This window comes from Staurois parvus, unplaced genomic scaffold, assembly GCF_062004578.1.
Source record: "Staurois parvus isolate SC_StPar_1 unplaced genomic scaffold, SC_StPar_1.0 ptg000139l, whole genome shotgun sequence".
In the NCBI taxonomy this organism is placed as follows: Eukaryota; Metazoa; Chordata; class Amphibia; order Anura; family Ranidae; genus Staurois; species Staurois parvus.
In genome coordinates, this window is record NW_028317935.1 from 549,611 (window position 1) to 569,897 (window position 20,287).

The window sequence follows — 20,287 nt, forward strand, 5'->3', positions numbered from 1 at the left end:
AAATGCATAATGTGTTAAAATCAACAAAAGTGCATATGCAATTTTTTTTTGCATTTTTCATCAGCAATGTAGAATTAGGCTCCAATTATTTGCAACACGCAATGATTTTAAAGCTCATTTGGCCCTCTGACTGCACTGGAAATGTTATTATAAAGTGCAGTAACACTTCAACACAAACAGACTCATTTGCATCATGAAATCATAGGATGCAAATGAGAAATAAAACATCAGAAACACAAGTGAAGGGTTGAAGTCCCCTATAACGTGATGATGTTCCATGAACCATAGTCCTCAATGACTGGCAAAACGTCTGCTGCCCTTATACAGGTGCACAGCGCCCCATGGCGGCAAGCAGAGGCAGGAACGCGATGACAGCTGTACCCGCGGTAACACCGGAAGTAGTCAGGGGAGGCGGTGGGAGGAGACAGACCAAGGTCAGGCTGTCATAAGTACTTGGATGAGGTGCTGTGTGGTTGTGCAATCACATTGGTAGACCATGCTCTGCAGACTGAGCCTGGGCGGCAGGTGAGTGCTGGCAGTCCGGTGCGGTATGTGTGCGTGCTCTATGGGGACATGTAGAGGGTTGGAGTATATCCCCGGGTGACAGCGAACCCTCCGCCTGCTGGAACTGAGCCATGTGATGGAATGTTCTCATCGCTGACATATGGGCACTTTATTAAAGGGGCAGAGTGCCAGCTGTCCCATAGACTGTACACACAGAGGTCTGGAGGATACTTGATTTCATGTATAGAAAGAGTTACCTTCTTATTTTGTTTGTTGGGGTCCCAGAACTTTGTAAGAGAAGGTCCAGATCGCTGTCTGTTCAGATTGTGTGGAGGCCAGCCTGTACTAAGAGACCGCCAGCACTGGCGTCGGTGGGAGTGCTAAGAGACCGCCAGCACTGGCGTCGGTGGGAGTGCTAAGAGACCGCCAGCACTGGCGTCGGTGGGAGTGCTAAGAGACCGCCAGCACTGGCGTCGGTGGGAGTGCTAAGAGACCGCCAGCACTGGCGTCGGTGGGAGTGCTAAGAGACCGCCAGCACTGGCGTCGGTGGGAGTGCTAAGAGACCGCCAGCACTGGCGTCGGTGGGAGTGCTAAGAGACCGCCAGCACTGGCGTCGGTGGGAGTGCTAAGAGACCGCCAGCACTGGCGTCGGTGGGAGTGCTAAGAGACCGCCAGCACTGGCGTCGGTGGGAGTGCTAAGAGACCGCCAGCACTGGCGTCGGTGGGAGTGCTAAGAGACCGCCAGCACTGGCGTCGGTGGGAGTGCTAAGAGACCGCCAGCACTGGCGTCGGTGGGAGTGCTAAGAGACCGCCAGCACTGGCGTCGGTGGGAGTGCTAAGAGACCGCCAGCACTGGCGTCGGTGGGAGTGCTAAGAGACCGCCAGCACTGGCGTCGGTGGGAGTGCTAAGAGACCGCCAGCACTGGCGTCGGTGGGAGTGCTAAGAGACCGCCAGCACTGGCGTCGGTGGGAGTGCTAAGAGACCGCCAGCACTGGCGTCGGTGGGAGTGCTAAGAGACCGCCAGCACTGGCGTCGGTGGGAGTGCTAAGAGACCGCCAGCACTGGCGTCGGTGGGAGTGCTAAGAGACCGCCAGCACTGGCGTCGGTGGGAGTGCTAAGAGACCGCCAGCACTGGCGTCGGTGGGAGTGCTAAGAGACCGCCAGCACTGGCGTCGGTGGGAGTGCTAAGAGACCGCCAGCACTGGCGTCGGTGGGAGTGCTAAGAGACCGCCAGCACTGGCGTCGGTGGGAGTGCTAAGAGACCGCCAGCACTGGCGTCGGTGGGAGTAATGTAGAGCCCCCAGCACTGGCGTCGGTGGGAGTAATAAAAGTTCTCTGGCATTGGTGTCAGTGGGAATAATACAAGACCCTCAGCACTGGCGTTCGTGAGAGACATGTAGAGGCCCCTGCACTGGCATCAGTGGGAGTAATAAAAGACCTTCAGTACTGGTGTCAGTGGGATTAATAAAGGACCCCCAGCACCAAAAGTAATAAATGACTTTCAGCACTGGTATCAGGGGGAGTAATAAAAAGCTCTTGGCACTGGTGTCAAGGTAATATAGAGTCCCCAGCATTGTCAGTGAGAGTAATACAGTTGCAAGAAAAAGTATGTGAACCCCTTGGGATTACGTGGAGTTTTGCGTGAATTGGGCATAAAATGTGCTCTGAACGTCATCTAAGTCACAACAATAGAAGAACGCAGTCTGCTGAACATAATACTACACAAACATTAGATTTTGCCATGGTTTAATTGCACATAACATGTAAACATTCACAGTGCAGGGAGGAAAAAGTATGTGAGGTCCTAGCTTAATGACTTCTCCCAGAGCTAATTGGAGCCAGGAGTGAGCCAACCTTGACTCCAATCAGTGTGATGATATTGGATGTGTTGCTGACAGCTGTCCGGCCCTTAAAAAACACACCTGTGTAAAAAACACACCAGACATCCCAAGAATATTGCTACACTGAAACAGTTTTGTTAAGAGGAGTGGTCCAAAATGACTCCAGAATCGTTGTGCAGGTCTGATCTGCAACTACAGGAAACGTTTGGTTGAGGTTATTGCTGCCAAAGGAGGGTCAACCAGTTATTAAGTCCAAAGGTTCACATACTTTTTCCTCCCTGCACTGTGAATGTTTACATGTTATGTGCAATTAAACCATGGCAACATCTGTTTGTGTGGTATTATGTTCAGCAGACTGTGTTCTTCTATTGTTGTGACTTAGATGACGTTCAGAGCACATTTTATGCCCAATTCATGCAAAACTCCACGTAATCCCAAGGGGTTCACATACTTTTTCTTGCAACTGTAAAAGACCCTCAGCACTGTTGACAGTGGGAGTAATAAAGGACCCCTAGCACCAAGAGTAATAAAAGACCTCCAGCTCTGGTGTCGGGGAGTAATGAAAAACTCTTAGCACTGGTGTCAAAGTAATATAGAGCCCTCAGCACTGTTATCAGAGAGTAATTTAGAGCCCCCTGCACTGGCATCAGTGGGAGTAATAAAAGACCACCAACACTGGTGGGAGTAATGGCCTCCAGCACTGGGGTCAGTGGGAACAATAAAAGACCCCCAGTACTGGCATCAGTGAAAGTTATAAACTGCCTCCAGCACTAGTGGAAGTGGGAATAAGGACCCCCAGCACTGGTGACAGTGAGTAATAAAAGACCCCCAGCACTGGTGTCACTGAGAGTAATATAAAACCCCCGGCACTGGTGTCAGTGAGAGTAATAAATGGCCTCCAGCCCTGGTGTCAGTGGAAGTAATAAAAGACCTCCAGCACTGCTTTCAGTGGGAGTAATGAAAGACCCCTAGCACTGGTGTCAGTGAGAGTATTATAGAGCCCCCAGTACTGGTGTCAGTGGGAGTAAAAAAAGACCTCCAGCAGTAGCATCAATGGGAGTAATAAAAGACACTCAGCATTGGTGTCAGTGAGAGTAATAAAAAACCTCCAGAGTACTGAGTGTAATAAAAGACCTTCAGCACTGGTGTCAGTGGTAGTAAAAATAGTTTCACACATCTGTTCAATTACCACACACTATTATACACACTTATAAAATGATGGTAGAAAATGGAAAAAAAAATTAAATGAATAAAACAAAAGGGCTGCTTGAAAAGAAAAGAATGATTGCTTACCTGTCATGCCGCCAATCATCATCCTGTGGTGGAACTATGGTAGCTGAAAAATCTTCTGGGATGTCTGGTCCCCACCTTGAACTGTGGTTCCATCTGCTGTATTAATTGAAAAGATACTACAAGGCATTTTGTGAGTGACTTCAGAGCCAAGAGAGCGACTCCCATTTGGTCAGTGTGCAGGAGGAAAGCCAATCGCAGAGGGCCCGGAAGATCATGTAGAAGTGCAGAATACTACAGAGATTTCCAGCTTTCCCAATGGCCCATCATGTATGAGCCATGCATACTTTTGCCAAGCTGGCCCAATGTAAGTATGCAATGCCAATAGTTCCTGGAGTTCAGCTTTACATTTTTTTTTATTTTTTTGAGGAGGTAATGTTGGGTCTTTTATTACTCTGACACCAGTGCTGGAGGTCTTGTTATTACTCGCTGCTGCCATTGCTGGGGGCTCTATATTACTCTCGCTGCCGCCAGTGCTGGTGGCTCTATATTACTCTCGCTGCCACCAGTGCTGGTGGCTCTATATTACTCTCGCTGCCACCAGTGCTGGGGGCTCTATATTACTCTCGCTGCCACCAGTGCTGGTGGCTCTATATTACTCTCGCTGCCGCCAGTGCTGGGGGCTCTATATTGCTGCCGCCAATGCTGGCGGCTCTATATTACTCCTGCTGCCGCCAGTGCTGGCGGCTCTATATTACTCCTGCCGCCGCCAGTGCTGGCGGTTCTATATTACTCCTGCCGCCGCCAGTGCTGGCGGCTCTATATTACTCCTGCCGCCGCCAGTGCTGGCGGCTCTATATTACTCCTGCCGCCGCCAGTGCTGGCCGGCTCTATATTACTCCTGCCGCCGCCAGTGCTGGCCGGCTCTATATTACTCCTGCCGCCGCCACTGCTGGCCGGCTCTATATTACTCCTGCCGCCGCCACTGCTGGCCGGCTCTATATTACTCCTGCCGCCGCCACTGCTGGCCGGCTCTATATTACTCCTGCCGCCGCCACTGCTGGCCGGCTCTATATTACTCCTGCCGCCGCCACTGCTGGCCGGGTCTATATTACTCCTGCCGCCGCCACTGCTGGCCGGCTCTATATTACTCCTGCCGCCGCCACTGCTGGCCGGCTCTATATTACTCCTGCCGCCGCCACTGCTGGCCGGCTCTATATTACTCCTGCCGCCGCCACTGCTGGCCGGCTCTATATTACTCCTGCCGCCGCCACTGCTGGCCGGCTCTATATTACTCCTGCCGCCGCCACTGCTGGCCGGCTCTATATTACTCCTGCCGCCGCCACTGCTGGCCGGCTCTATATTACTCCTGCCGCCGCCACTGCTGGCCGGCTCTATATTACTCCTGCCGCCGCCACTGCTGGCCGGCTCTATATTACTCCTGCCGCCGCCACTGCTGGCCGGCTCTATATTACTCCTGCCGCCGCCACTGCTGGCCGGCTCTATATTACTCCTGCCGCCGCCACTGCTGGCCGGCTCTATATTACTCCTGCCGCCGCCACTGCTGGCCGGCTCTATATTACTCCTGCCGCCGCCACTGCTGGCCGGCTCTATATTACTCCTGCCGCCGCCACTGCTGGCCGGCTCTATATTACTCCTGCCGCCGCCACTGCTGGCCGGCTCTATATTACTCCTGCCGCCGCCACTGCTGGCCGGCTCTATATTACTCCTGCCGCCGCCACTGCTGGCCGGCTCTATATTACTCCTGCCGCCGCCACTGCTGGCCGGCTCTATATTACTCCTGCCGCCGCCACTGCTGGCCGGCTCTATATTACTCCTGCCGCCGCCACTGCTGGCCGGCTCTATATTACTCCTGCCGCCGCCACTGCTGGCCGGCTCTATATTACTCCTGCCGCCGCCACTGCTGGCCGGCTCTATATTACTCCTGCCGCCGCCACTGCTGGCCGGCTCTATATTACTCCTGCCGCCGCCACTGCTGGCCGGCTCTATATTACTCCTGCCGCCGCCACTGCTGGCCGGCTCTATATTACTCCTGCCGCCGCCACTGCTGGCCGGCTCTATATTACTCCTGCCGCCGCCACTGCTGGCCGGCTCTATATTACTCCTGCCGCCGCCACTGCTGGCCGGCTCTATATTACTCCTGCCGCCGCCACTGCTGGCCGGCTCTATATTACTCCTGCCGCCGCCACTGCTGGCCGGCTCTATATTACTCCTGCCGCCGCCACTGCTGGCCGGCTCTATATTACTCCTGCCGCCGCCACTGCTGGCCGGCTCTATATTACTCCTGCCGCCGCCACTGCTGGCCGGCTCTATATTACTCCTGCCGCCGCCACTGCTGGCCGGCTCTATATTACTCCTGCCGCCGCCAGTGCTGGCCGGCTCTATATTACTCCTGCCGCCGCCAGTGCTGGCCGGCTCTATATTACTCCTGCCGCCGCCAGTGCTGGCCGGCTCTATATTACTCCTGTTGCCGCCAGTGCTAAGAGTTTATTACTCCCCCTGACACCAGTGCTGAAAGTCTTTTATTACTCTTGGTGCTGGGGGTCCTTTATTACTCCCATATCTAGTAGTAGATATTCTTTGACATTGCGGGGGCATATATGCTTGGAGTTCCACTTTAAATTACTTCTGTTAATGTAATCCTTATGGTTCAGTTCCACTAACATGACCGTGCTTTCACATATTAATCTCGTGTTTTGTTCTGTTTATAAAGACCTTCAATTCAGAGCTTTTTTTTTTTTTTTTTTTTTTTTTTTTCTTTACAGAACAAGCCTTAAACTTGTTCCTGCCTTGGGATGCTCTTCCTCCAGACAGAAATATACATTGCCTGACTTGCCTTATGATTTCGGTGCACTGCAGCCTCATATCAGTGCTGAGATTATGCAGCTCCATCACAATAAACATCATGCTGCCTACGTCAACAACCTAAATATTGCAGAGGAGAAATATGCCGAGGCTCTGGCTAAAGGTATAAAAATGGCTGCACACAGTAATTCAAACAAATGCTTAACCACTTCCCGTCTGGGCCAATGTACGTAAACGGCCGGATGGAAGCAGTGCAGCAGTGGGTGGCCGTTTATAAACGTCCTCCCGCATTCCCTGCCTGTGTGCGCTCCCTTGGAGCGCGTAGCACTGCGATCCGGTACCCTCTGTGTCCAACCGATCGCTGTACGGGACCTCTGTAAGGTTCCGATCTTGTGATCACTGATTGGCCAATCCGTGATCACATGAATAGTCGTAAGCAAGATGTCACTTGCTGACATCATTGCTTACTACTAGTGAAATTTGTGAATGATCACAGAGGTCGCATCGTACAAAGCTATTCACAACAGCCTTGTACCATGTGACAAGCTGTGACCAATCACAGCTTTCACAGTATTTCTCAACGGCTGCAAGAATTCAGCCAGAGAGAATCCGAAATGATTGCTTTTACACCTATAAAGGCTGCAAAAGCAATCAGTGTAAAAAAAAAAAAAAAAAAAAAAAAAAAAAAAAAATCTTCATCACCCCCCACAAGTAGAATTTGTGGTGACACTCTACTGTTAGGGTGACAGTGTTAAAAAAAAAAAAAATGTAAACAATTTTTGAAAAATTATAATTTTTGGTTATAAACTAATTTTGGGTTATTATTATATATATATATATATATATATTTTTTTTTTTTTTTTTTACTAAAAAGAGAGCTGAATACATTTTGGCCAAGATTTATGAAGAAAGATTATTTATTTGCAAAATGTTATAAGAACACTTTTTTTTTTTTTTTTTTTTTTTTTTTTTTTTTTTCAAAATGTTTGGACTTTTTCATTTATATAGAAAAAAAAAAAAATCCCAGTGGTGAATAAATACAACCAAAATAACGTTTTATCTGACTCAAAAAATGCTAAAAAAATTCATATGGGTACAGTGTTGCATGATCGCACAATTGGCATTCAAAGTGTGATAGCACTGAAAGCTGAAAATTGGCCTGGACAGGAAGGGGGTGAAAGTGTCCAGACTTGAAGTGTTTAAATAATATTTAATAACCATGAAAAGAGAGGATAGTATAAACATCTTCTGTCTTCTTCATATAATAGGATAATATTGTTAACCCTTTGATAACTAAAGGTCATTACCCCTTATGCTGATAGAAATTTTTTTTTATTTTTCACACATGTTAAAATCTGCATTTTTGGATAGAATATTACTAAAAGTGGCTGTAAAGGCTGAAGGTTTTATACCTATGCTTGAAGGTAAAAAAACCTTCAGCATGCAACTCCCCCCTTAACTTTTCTACCAGAGCAGCTTTTTTTCAGGTTTTGCACACATGTTAAAGTTCACATTTTAGGTCTGAAAATTCGCTTTTACAGTTGTGTGGCTGTAAAGCTGAATCCTTACCACCTGAAAGCCAATGGACAGCTCCGCAAATTTAACCCCTTGGCGCCGGTGCCTCCCAGCCCTTTAAGGGTTCCAGAAGTCAGGGGGTGGGGTTTTAAGGTCATGTGACCGCCGTGACATGATCGGGAAAGGTCCCAATCGAAAGAGGAGATCGGGACCTTTCCGTGAGTACCAGACGTGTGTGCTGGTAGTGCACAGGGCACACGCTCTCAGCACATATGGTTTTTTTACTTGCACACAAATGTGCAGCCGCTGGGCGTCTAGGCCCAGATGCCAGGATGCCAGATGCCGGCATGAAGAGGTTAAACACACTCAGGGGAATTAACAAAGAGTTGTGCAAGCACAAGCCTGCACAACTCTTCTAAATTTGGAATGCGGAACAGATGCTGCTCCTAAAGGTGGGAAAACACGATTAGAAAATTGACCGATCGGTCATCTGACGACCGAGAGGCATTCGTTCGTTGGTCGAAATTGTGGCCCACATTAACCAATCTACAAAAAATCATTCCTTGGGCAATACGTAGTGTAGATGTCTTCCGTACAAGTGGAAGTGATGCAGTGTGCGTGTGACCTTGTAGCCGCGCTCTTCCGGCCAGAACGAGCGATATATACACAATTAACAGCAATGAGTATAATACAGTTTATTACATTATTATATACATAAATAGTGATACATAAAATATAATATGCAGAATTCTGGTTTCATTATCTCATTCGGCCAATCTACTTTTAACATTTGGATTTTTCGTTCGTGTTTACGAAGATTCCTTGGACATAAACATCCGAGTCATCTTCTGTTTCCTCATGCGTGATAGCGCTTGATAGATTTTTATTTTTTTTTTTGTACAACCGTCATACCACCACATAGAAAATCGGTCGTTCGTGTGTGAAACGACAACATTTTTCACTGTTCAACCGGATTTTTTTCGTTCACAATATCGTTATCGGTTAAAACCTCCTGCTCATCAACGAAGAGAAAATTGTTCGATCAGTGGTTCCATATAATTTTTCGTACGCTTTTCTTATGTGTACGGGGCATTAGTAACAAAAGTGATGCAAGCCCCTTTGTTAATTAGGAGCGATCAGTTCTCTATATAGAATACATCAGTCTTTATATGTGTTGTTTAGAAATGTTACTATTTGTTGTCTAACAAGTAATCTTTACCTTTGCAGGAGATGTTACTACTCAAATTTCCCTCCAGCCTGCTCTTAAATTTAATGGGGGAGGCCATATAAATCACTCAATTTTCTGGACAAACCTGTCTCCCAATGGTGGAGGAGAACCCCAAGGTCAGTGAAGATTGAATATAAGATATTTTTTTTAAAGGCCCCTTTCACATGAGAGGACCGACTGTTTTTCAAGCGGGCCCGATTGGATGCTCCATTGCTCTCTTTGACAGAACAGACGGATGAGGATCCATTTCCCATCTGTCCGGCGGATCGAATGGAAACACAGGCGTTTTTTTTTTCTTATCCGACAGCTCATAGAGTACAGCGGGCTCTATGGGCTTATGCAGAGCAGACACAGACCTGTCATCTGCTTGCTCAGTGGGGATCAGCACGCAGATCCCCCGCTGGACAAGTGGATCCGCTGATGTGTGAAAAGGACCTAACTTGTGAGATACAACAAAACACTTTCAATTGTATATTTAACAGACTAAAGGGGAACAAATAAGAGAAGTTAATTGTTAGTGTTCGCATATACTACATGTGGGATCTCCGTGGAAGTTGGAAATCACTGTAATAGGCACCATTTGGGGAACACTTAGCATTTTCTGAGTGAATGCAAAGAGTTCTCTGCTTGGGTGAGATGTGGAGGTGATAACATGATCTCTATCTCATCCAATCATAGAACACTTTGGAATCATTCAGAAAATGCAAAGTGTTCTGTAAATGGCATCAGTGCCAAAACAAGTAACCGCCTGTGTCCAGTAAGCAGCAGGGCAGCACTAGACCCGGAAGCTAGTGGAAATCATTGGGAGTAGCGGGGAGAAAAGGAACTCTCCTACTGCCATCGCCAGTTGCAGACATTTAAAATGCATTTTTGTCTAAATTTGGTATATAAACACTACTGATGATACTACATATTCATATTAGAATTAATATCAAAGTGTTAATGTGTAAAAACTATTCAGTATGCCTAAAGTAGTTCGAAAATCTCTAAAACCTTTTTACATTCATAAAAAGTTTTTAGGCAGTAGTATCCCCCTCACCTACCCCTTACAATTATGTGAGCCCTCATCCGATCGAGCAGTGTGCCTGTCTGCAGTTCTTCTCTCCTCACTTCCTGGTCTCACGGGCTTTGCTGAGGCAGCCAGAGCCATTCACTCTCTCTGCTGTCAATAAAAGCCAGTGATCAGGCAGCAGGGGGTGGGGCCAAGTCCTGCTGTCTGTGTCTATAGATGCAGACGGTGAGACTTGGGAGCAAGCGCACGAGTGCCCCCATAGAAAGCTGCTGTGCCGGATCATAGATTTATACTTGGTGAGGTTGGAAAGACACTAGTTCAACCAACAAACACATTCCTGCCATCAGAATACAGTGATTAGTGTTGCCAGCTATAGCCAGTGGCACTGATCGTTCAGAAAAAAAACCCAACAGGCTGGTTGTACAGAAGTCAATAAATAGAACCAGGTTGCCCATACATGGATCAAAATTCTGCCATTCCCTGCTGAACCAGCTGAATTTCAATCCATGTGTAGCTGGTTTTAGTATGAATAGATGTGTTTTCAGGAATCGGCATGTATTAGCATGCAGTTTCCTGCACAGCTTCTATGTGAACCCAGGCTTGCCATAGTGACTTCAACATGAGTTCACACAGTCTCATGAAGAGTTCCACCAGCGACGCTCTGGTTCCCTATCCAACTGTGAACATTGTATGGGCTCAAATTGCACCACAAAATGTGTGCGTGTGTGTATATAATATGTATGTGTGTGTATATGAGAAATGAAAAAAAAAAAATATGTGTATATATATCTATCATTTTTTTTAATGTATTTGTTATTACAGGTACTTAGCACCATCAATTTACATAGCTCTTTACATATATACACTCACCGGCCTCTTTATTAGGTACACATGGTCAATTGCTTGGTAACAAAAATTACTAGCTAGCCAATCACATGGCGGCATCTAGACATGGTGAAGAAGACTTGCTGAAGTTCAAACCGAGCATCAGAATGGGGAAGAAAGGGGTTTTAAGTGACTTTGAATGTGGCATGGTGGTTGGCGCCAAACGGGCTGGTCTGAGTATTTTAAAAACTGCTGATCTGCTTTTCACTCACAACCATCTCTAGGGTTTATAGGGAATGGTTCAAAAAAGAGAAGATATTCAGTGAGTGGTAGTTGTGTGGACAAAAATTCCTTGGTGAGGTCAGGGGAGAATGGGCAGACTGGTTCAAGTTGATAGAAAGGCAAGAGTAACTCAAATAACCGCTTGTTACAACCAAGGTATGCAGAATACCATCTCTGAATGCACAACATGTCGAACCTTGCAGCAGATGGACTACAGCAGCAGAAGACAACACCGGGTGCCACTCCTGTCAGCTAAGAACAGGAAATGGAGGCTACAATTCGCACAGGCTAACCAAAATTCGCCAGTAGAAGATTGGAAAAACGTTACCTGATGGGTCTTGATTTCAACTGTGACATTCAGATGGTAGGGTCAGAATTTGGCATAAACAACATGAAAGCATGGATCCATCCTGCCTTGTATCAATGGTTTATGCTGGTGGTGTAATGGTTTGGGGGATATTTTCCTGGCACACCTTGGGCCCCTTCCAGCAGGATAATGCACCATGTCACATAGCTCAAATGATCTCAAACTGGTTTCTTTAACATGACAAATGAGTTCACTGTACTACAATGACCTCCACAGTCACCAGATCTCAATCGAATAGAGCACTGTTAGGATGTGGTGGAACGGGAGATTCGCATCATGGATGTGCAACCGACAAGTCTGCAGCAACTGCGTGATGCTATTCTGTCAATATGAATCAACATCTCTGAGGAATGTTTCCAACACCTTGTTGAATCTATACCACGAAGAATTAAGGCAGTTCTGAAGGCAAAAGGAGGTCCAACCTAGTACTAGCTAGCTGTATCTAATAATAAAGTGGCAGGTGAGTGTATATTGTACATTCACATCAGTCCCTAACCCTCAAGGACTGTACAATCTAAGGTTCCTAACTCACATTCATACATATACATACTAGGGCCAATTTAGACAGGATCCAACTAACCTATCAGCATGTCTTTGAAGTGTGGGGAAAACCAGAGTACCTGAAGAAAACCCAAGCAGGCACAGGGAGAACATGCAAACTCCAAGCAGGTAGTGCCATTGTTGGAATTTCAACAGATGACCCTAGTGTTGTCAGGCTAACCACTGTGCTGTCCACCACTTTAATAGGCCAATTCATACTTACAATCCCAGAGAGCCTATTTACATTTGTACAGTGTATAAACGCGTGTTGTGCCAGAAATCCATAGGCTGCCAACTCCCAAAAATCGGATGTGCCACAAAATGTTTATTGCAACACTCTTTTGCATTTTGCTTTGGTGAGTTGGTGTGCCATTCAGAGGGAATGGCACTACAACACATGTAATGCTCATTGTGGTAACTAGGCCCTTAAAAAATTGATGGCCATGGCAAAGTTAAGAAACACTAATGTACAGAAACAAGGTATACCTGTGCTCAAATCCCAATAGCTTGTACATGCATTTATCTATCAGGTGCTAAAGGGGTGTAACCACATGGTAACACTAGAAATCCTGGAGGAACCCTCTGCACACAGTGGATTTGAGCACAGGTATATCTTGTTTCTGTTACATAGTAGGTCAGTAGCCAGAACTAAATCTAGTAGCTCTCCCCCACTTTTTGTCTGTTTGCCCCAGGTTGGCATTGTGTCCACAGTAGCATTTGCGTTGGCAGAGTAGGACTGGCCATAGAGGGAATACTTTGACGCAATTGGCCAGCCTAAGCATGTATTGCAATATGTGTGAACTAAAAATCCATATATATATATATATATATATATATATATATATATATATATATATATATATATATATATATATATATATATATATATTTTATTTTTTATTTTTATTTATTTTTTTATTGCAACATTTGCTGGAAAGGGTGAAGAGGGTTCCTCCAGGATTTCTACACTAATGTACAGGACACAGTATAATTCCAATGCTGCGGTTTACCTGATCTGCTTACTATTTTTCCCATAACTCTGCACAGATCTTAAAGTGTTACTAAACCCACAACAGTAAAATCAGTCTGTATGTGCCGTAAAGTATGCTTGATATACTCCCTTTGTTACATAAAATTACATGTAGTGCGCTAACTCCTCCTCAAAAGTATATAAAACTCAAGTAAGCAATAAGCATCAGCCCACAAATCAACTGTGAAAGAGTAGTGATCTAATCCCAGATTCAAAATGTCCTAATATTGTGCTGTCATCCACTTTTCAAAATGCGGTTGTATTAAAGCACAGTTCCACTCACACTGTAAAAAAAAAAATAAAAATAGAAGTCAGCAACTACAAAAACTGTAGCTGCTGACTTTTAAAAACAAAAAAAACAAAAAACAGCCACTCGCCTGTCCCACGGTGTCCTTCCCGTACCATGTTTCACAAGCCGTCTGGTGTTCCAGGCGCCGGCACCTTCAGTGTGGGCACCCGGCTGTGACATTTTGCGGCTTCACAGCTGTGTGCCCACTGTGCATACGCGAGTAGCGCTGCGCTTCCTGAATGGCCCCGTAGTCTTCTGGGAACTGTCGCATGTCCCAGAAGACTACCGGGAGGGTAGGAGGACAACTTCTGCTTCCAATCACCTAGGCGATCACAGCGGAAGTGGGGAGAGGGTACCTGTAAATTTCGGGTATCTGCTCCCCAAAGGTGCCAATCCTTAATGGGAGAGGGGGACCAGTCTTTAGAGTGGAACTTCCCCTTTTGGGTGGACACACTCCCTGCTCACCTTAAGATTCGTCCTACATATTATAATAGGTCAAATGCTTTTGTTGGAATGTATATCTTTCATGTTGCGATTAAATCCATGTTTTACTCCCTCCAAATATGTCTTCACTTAGTCATGGCTCCAAACCATGCAAAAAACCAAAATATATTCTGTAGTGCAACACTGTTTAAATAAACTACACACTAAGTGAACTAAACGTATGCACTCGCATAGAACAGAACACAACGTCAACGTGCTCCACAACAAAGTGTTTCAATATTCGCACTATCCAACTTGTACATTTATCCATAGTACTTCCAGTCACCAATAAGTGTACCATGCACTCACCTTCTTCCTTGACCTGTATTGGAAATAGGTCACAAGCACTTTAAACATTGCTCAATCTCTGCTCATCTACTGCTGTCCTTTTAATGGCTATTTCCTTGGTACTGGCTCTTTAACCTCCCTAGCGGTATGATTATTTCATATTTTTGGTGCTGAAAGCGGTACCGTTATTTTGCATGGAAATATGTAGTTTTTTTATTGTAGGCTGTAATTTTTAGGAATAACTCACTGAAATCTGTCTGAACAAGAGTCTAAATCATACATTTAATTCAATAATATAATCAAACCAAAAACACTGAAATTTGAAATATAGCGCCAAGTTCGCACATTGCTGAGCAAAGTCGCAAAATAGTTTTCAGTGTCTGATGACGAATTTCTCCACGAATCATCACTCAATTCTGCAAGTGGTTCTGATTTACTATCGCTGTTCTCTAGCTGATCTAAACCCGCTTTTGACCTAAAGGGACGCTTTTTGGACGCCATGGACTTTTCTAAGTTTCCAGGCAGAAAGAACAGTCAAAATCCAGACAGGGGACAAGACAAAGCACTAGGGACAAAATGTATGTGAAATGGGTTTAAACAGCAATGTTTTACTATGTAAAATCGTTTTGAAAAAAATGACATTTTTTTTTAAATTTTCAAATTTCCCGCTGCCGCCGGCGCCCGTACGTCCCGACGTCACAGGGACCGGAACACAGGAGGCGGATGCCGGCATCCGCCAGAGGAGATGGCCGGGGACGCTGCATGGGACACATCGTGGGAGCGCAGGACAAGGTAAGTGCTGCAGGGACTCCCTATGCAGCGCCGCATGGTAAGCCCGAGTGTAGCTTGGGGTTACTGCTTTTGGTATAGACATTTTACCCCGAGCTACACTCGGGAATACCGCTAGGGAGGTTAAGAGACCGAACTCTAGAGTTCCCACTAGGATGGTATATGCTCAGGGGAAAGATGGACAATTCATAGTGCAACCCCATATAAAATTCCGCTTTATTACAATAACAATATTCACTCACAAAAGTGTACCGCTAAAAGGCATAAAAATACAATATCAAAGGTATTTTCTCTCACCACACTTTCCGATTTGCGCGATACCGGAAGTGACATCACTAGGCACCGCCTGACGCTTTGCGTCACTGCTCATGTGACTTCCTCAGGTTAAGGAGCCCTATGACATGCGTCAATTAAGTAGAGCCCTAGACATGTTTACAGGTAACCATGGTAATCGGAACCAAACTAAAGACTCCAGCAATGATTGGAAGCTAATAGTTGGCTGCCAACAAAAACCTTGTAAGCTTACTAATCAATTACCGGTCCACAAAGTGTAACATATGGAATTAGAACAAAGCTCCCTATTAAAACCATTGCTAAAAACATAAAACTTGACAACCCCCCCCCCCCCCCCCATATAATTGTTAAAGAAAATAATAAAAATAGGATCATGTATTAAATGATTTGTTTATTTAATACATGATCCTTTTTTTTATTTCTTATCATTAGGATCCTATGTTTTGTTTTTAGCGATTTGTTTTAATAGGGAGCTTTGTTCTAATTCTATATGGTAAATTCTCTGGACCGGTTTAACATTCACAGGGGAATAATGAGGTCTGAGATGCAGAGATTGATAAGGCAGATACAGTGAAGGCTAACCTTCCAGTTAGCAGTCCATTTTAAAAGGTGCATCAAGGCATACATCATTAACTTCAAAACAGAAGCACGTAATGATGTGCAATAAAGTTGGTTAAAACCCTTATAAAATATATACAGTAGTTCAGTTGGAGGGGAATTACTTCTTAACTGTGGTTTCACAGAAAAGACGTTCGTAAGCTCAAAATGCACAAGTCTCTGATGTGGAAAATTAAACCTCAATGCAGTGAACCCCAGTGTTAGAATCTGGGCAGAACCTACATATGCTACCAATCTGTTTTCAGATGCTGCATTTACCTGCTTGTCATTGTATATTTGTATTTATTAGGTGAACTTTTGGAAGCAATAAAACGCGATTTTGGTTCTTTCGAGAAGTTGAAAGATAAACTTACAACAATGTCAGTGGCAGTTCAGGGTTCTGGATGGGGCTGGCTTGGTTACAACAAAGAATCTAGCCGCTTACAAGTTGCCGCCTGTGCAAACCAGGATCCCCTGCAAGGAACAACAGGTGAGGGACATCAAGTTTTTGCTCAGGGTTCACATCTTTATCCCTATAGCACATACAGTTTTTTTTTTTTTTTTTTTCTTTACAAAAAATGTATCAATTAACTGATGTATTAGTATTCTTGCCCAAAAGCAGTCATTTTGTATATTTATTCACATTGTCTGTTTGAATGGACTATTTTCTCACATGGCCAGCAGGCCACATTCATTAATTAGGACTCGCTGCTATTTCTGTTTCTTTAGACATTTTGATTTACTGCACTATGCTGGACTTGACTAACATGTTCAGCTTGTTCTTCCCTTTCCCTTATGTCTGTTCTTCCCTTATGTTTTTATGTCTTTGATCCCTTTCATAGGCAGATCCACTTTGCTTAGCAGGGGTTCTGTCCACTGATCCTGTGCTGTGCAGAGCAGAGTACGCATGACAGATCTGTGTCCGCCCAGTTTATACAGAACAGACAGAGTCTGCTCTGCTCTGTGGGTGGTCGGGTGTAAGCAGACTGGCTCTCTGTTTACATACGACTACTATCCGATCTGCCTAGACAAAGGGAAATGTCTTCCATTTCTTTTCTTTTTGGTGGACCGGGTTATAAGAGGTAGACTGGAGTAGACTGACACAAGTTTGTTTACACCTTCCGGTCAATAGGAATACATGGACCAACCGATCAGGTCCGCCTGAACAACTGACAGGCAAACCTGATTGGATTGCCCACACGATAGGGGCCTTAAAGTTTAAATTGATCATTGACCGATAAATCCCTTCATGCACCTTGGTTATGGAGTGTTCTTTGTTGACATTTACTTGTTAGCTACTGTACTTTTAATTTTTATTTACAGTATGTTTTGTGTGTGTGGTGTTTTTTTGTTTTTTTTTTTTCCCTCTATATTCTATCACAGTGGTGCCTTTTTTATTTGACTACATACAGTATCTTACTTGTATATATTATGATGTTAAAGTAGAAATAAAAGCAAAACTTTTTTTCTTTTTTTCAATCTGGATAGAGTAAGGTATGGCTATAACCCCTATCAAGTTTTTGTTTGCCATCTGTGTCCAGTAAGGGGAGATTTCCATTGACTTTTTTGTTCCATAGCCAAAACAGAATTTGAGTAGAAATCCCTCCAAAGTGAGGGAATCCCTGGATGTCACTACAACTAGTGTTCGAATTGGAAGATTTCCCCTTTTATTACTGTTCTGATGTCAACCCAAAATTTTTCTTTTACTTTCACATTTGATGATCCTAGTAAACCGGACAAATGGAGAGGGTGAATCTCCCTAAAGGATATCAATAAAAACTGACAAGTGTTTTTTAATCCTTCTCAACTCTATCCAAACCTAATAAAAACCCAAAAAACTTTTTTTACCATTTAGTTACACTTTAAATGATATATATATATATATATATATATATATATATTAATAAAGCTATCCCCCATCTCCCCAAACCTATCCTTGCATGAAACAGATGGTCTACTGTCATACTAAGTTTCCTATTTTATTTCTCACAGGTCTTATTCCTCTTCTGGGCATTGATGTATGGGAGCATGCGTACTATCTTCAGTATAAAAATGTTAGGCCAGACTACCTGAAAGCCATCTGGAATGTCATCAACTGGCAGAATGTATCTGAAAGATATCAGGCTTGTAAAAAATAAGCTAGTGCCTTTTTCTACCTGTTCTGTCCTTAAAAAGCACTTACAACTTGATATGTCTAGAATTACTGATAGAGTTGTTCATTTTGTTGTAGTCACATTAAATACATTTTTCAAAGTTGTGTTGAAATATTGGCAGTCTGTAAAGTCACATAAGTCTACTTTCCACCAAAAATAAACTGAACTTTCACCATGTTTATATTTGTACAAAGTTTTTTTGACAGATATTCAGTTTTTCTACACGTTCAATGATGTACACCACACAGCGGTAGTCAGACACTTTTTTTTTTCTCAAGTGTCTCAAAAAAAGAAACCTTTTTACAAATGAGATATAGTAATTTTTATCTATTGCTGTGCATATACTTCTGAATATTTCCCAAGTCACTGTCACAAACTCCTTGTATGACTTCATTTATTTTTTTGAATGAGTGTACAGATAAAAATTTTCAGTTTTACAGGCGTTCCTCACATTGTTTTATTCAAAATTTTACATCCATGCTGATGGTGGTTGATGGTACATATCACGAAAAAAAAAAAAAGGCTACTGAGTTTTGTGGATTGCAAGTGGCTTCATGTGTTTCATCTCTCTGCGCTCCCATTGTACTGGAAATGTCACAAAATACTAATAAGGTATGCACCAAAAAAAAAAGTACCTCAATTGCTGTTGTCCATAGACAGAGGACGAGAAGCGGTTCCTTCATCCTTCCTGATGCACAGAGCTATCAATATTGTCCTACATATCATGCAAGTGAACTGCAGTAGAATGAGCAGAAAATACAGGTCATTTTTACCAGATTATCAGAGAATGACACTTTCAGTGCAAAAAGTAAAGGTGACATCCACTTATCTTTTCTAAACCATGAATTGGTAGTACAGGTTTTAGAAAATGATATATATTCACACTTGATTGTAGGATATAAAACCAATAGACAAATAGTCTTCGTAATTACTATATGTATAATTTCCTCCTGTGTAATGCAGTTCCTATTTTCTTTCTAGTCCATTGAAGGATATTGCAATTCATATTCGTACACAATGGGGTTCATGTTACTAAAACTGTAGAGTGCAAAATCTGGTGCAGCTCTGCATAGAAACCAATCTATATTTTTTTTATTTTTTTTTTTTTTTGTCAAAGCTTAATTGAACAAGTTGACGTTAGAAGCTGATTGGCTACCATGCACAGCTGCACCCAATTTTGCATGTTTTAGTAAATCAACCCCAATGAGGTTTACTGCTGCCTACAGAGGATTGGACACTAGACACAGAGGAACTGAAGGCCAGCCCTTAGGCTCTATAATCCTGCTTTGTTTAACCATTGCCTTAAATAAGGATGTAAATCTTCTTTTCAGATGGTTTGCTGTTGAACTTGGAAAGCCTGTTTTGGCCAGTGTGAGAATAGGGGTTTTTTTTACCTTTTTTGCAACTTTTTCTTTCTTGGGCTAGGAGTGGACCATCAGGAGTCACTTGTGATGTGAGCTTTGGCCATTCTTTTTTTCAGAGGCAATGGCCCTTCTCTTCATTGATGCTGACCTTAATTCTGGGAGTGGTGTTATAGCACTACGTTTATCTCTGCTACTTTAACTCCGTGTTATCAGTCCTTTAGAAAACCTTCTTTCACCCAATTAGGGGTATTTTCTTATCTTCTCTTTTCCACAAGGTGGCCTTTCGGTCATTATATCAGCAGGGAGGTTTAATAGCTGGAGCCTCTGTCGTTTTTAAGAAGCCCTTTTTGGTGCTTTATGAATTTTGTGGTTATGGTGAGACAGTCTTTATTTTTTTTTTTACTTAAAATGTTTTGTTTTTTTCACTTGAGTGAAGAGTTTCCTTTTTTTGTGGCTGGCTCTGACCCATCCTAAAGACACTTCTCTTAATTGTTTAGATGTTGTTAGAGTTTATCTGGATGCTCCCCAATTTGTGGATTTGCTACACTGTTCAGGCATCCATGAGTTGAAGGGTAGAGTATTCACATTCCTGTTTAAGATTCACTCCACTAAAACAGTGAGTGTTTCCTGGGTGTCTCCCCATTGGGCTTCTGTGTTTTCAGGGTTTTAAAGCTGCAACTTGTGCTTTGACCCTACCTAAACTTTACTAAAGGGATGTCTTCATCAGTGGATTCTAGTTTTAGTTGCAAGAAATTGCAAGTGGCTTTGTTTCACCTTTTAACTGTTGGAGAGTGCCCAACCCTCTGTTTCTGAACTGCTTTTTGATAGT

At 43.9% G+C, this 20,287-nt stretch overlaps 1 protein-coding gene across 1 annotated transcript; it reads left to right on the forward strand.

Annotated features, from left to right (window-relative positions):
* Nucleotides 1-376: 376 nt before the first annotated feature.
* Nucleotides 377-18,271, forward strand: SOD2 (superoxide dismutase 2). Its single transcript, XM_089673502.1, has 5 exons — nt 377-525; nt 6,363-6,565; nt 9,145-9,261; nt 16,252-16,431; nt 17,934-18,271. The coding sequence occupies exons 1-5, from the start codon at nt 497-499 to the stop codon at nt 18,077-18,079; spliced, it is 675 nt and encodes a 224-aa protein (XP_089529628.1). The 5' UTR covers nt 377-496; the 3' UTR covers nt 18,080-18,271.
* Nucleotides 18,272-20,287: the final 2,016 nt, after the last annotated feature.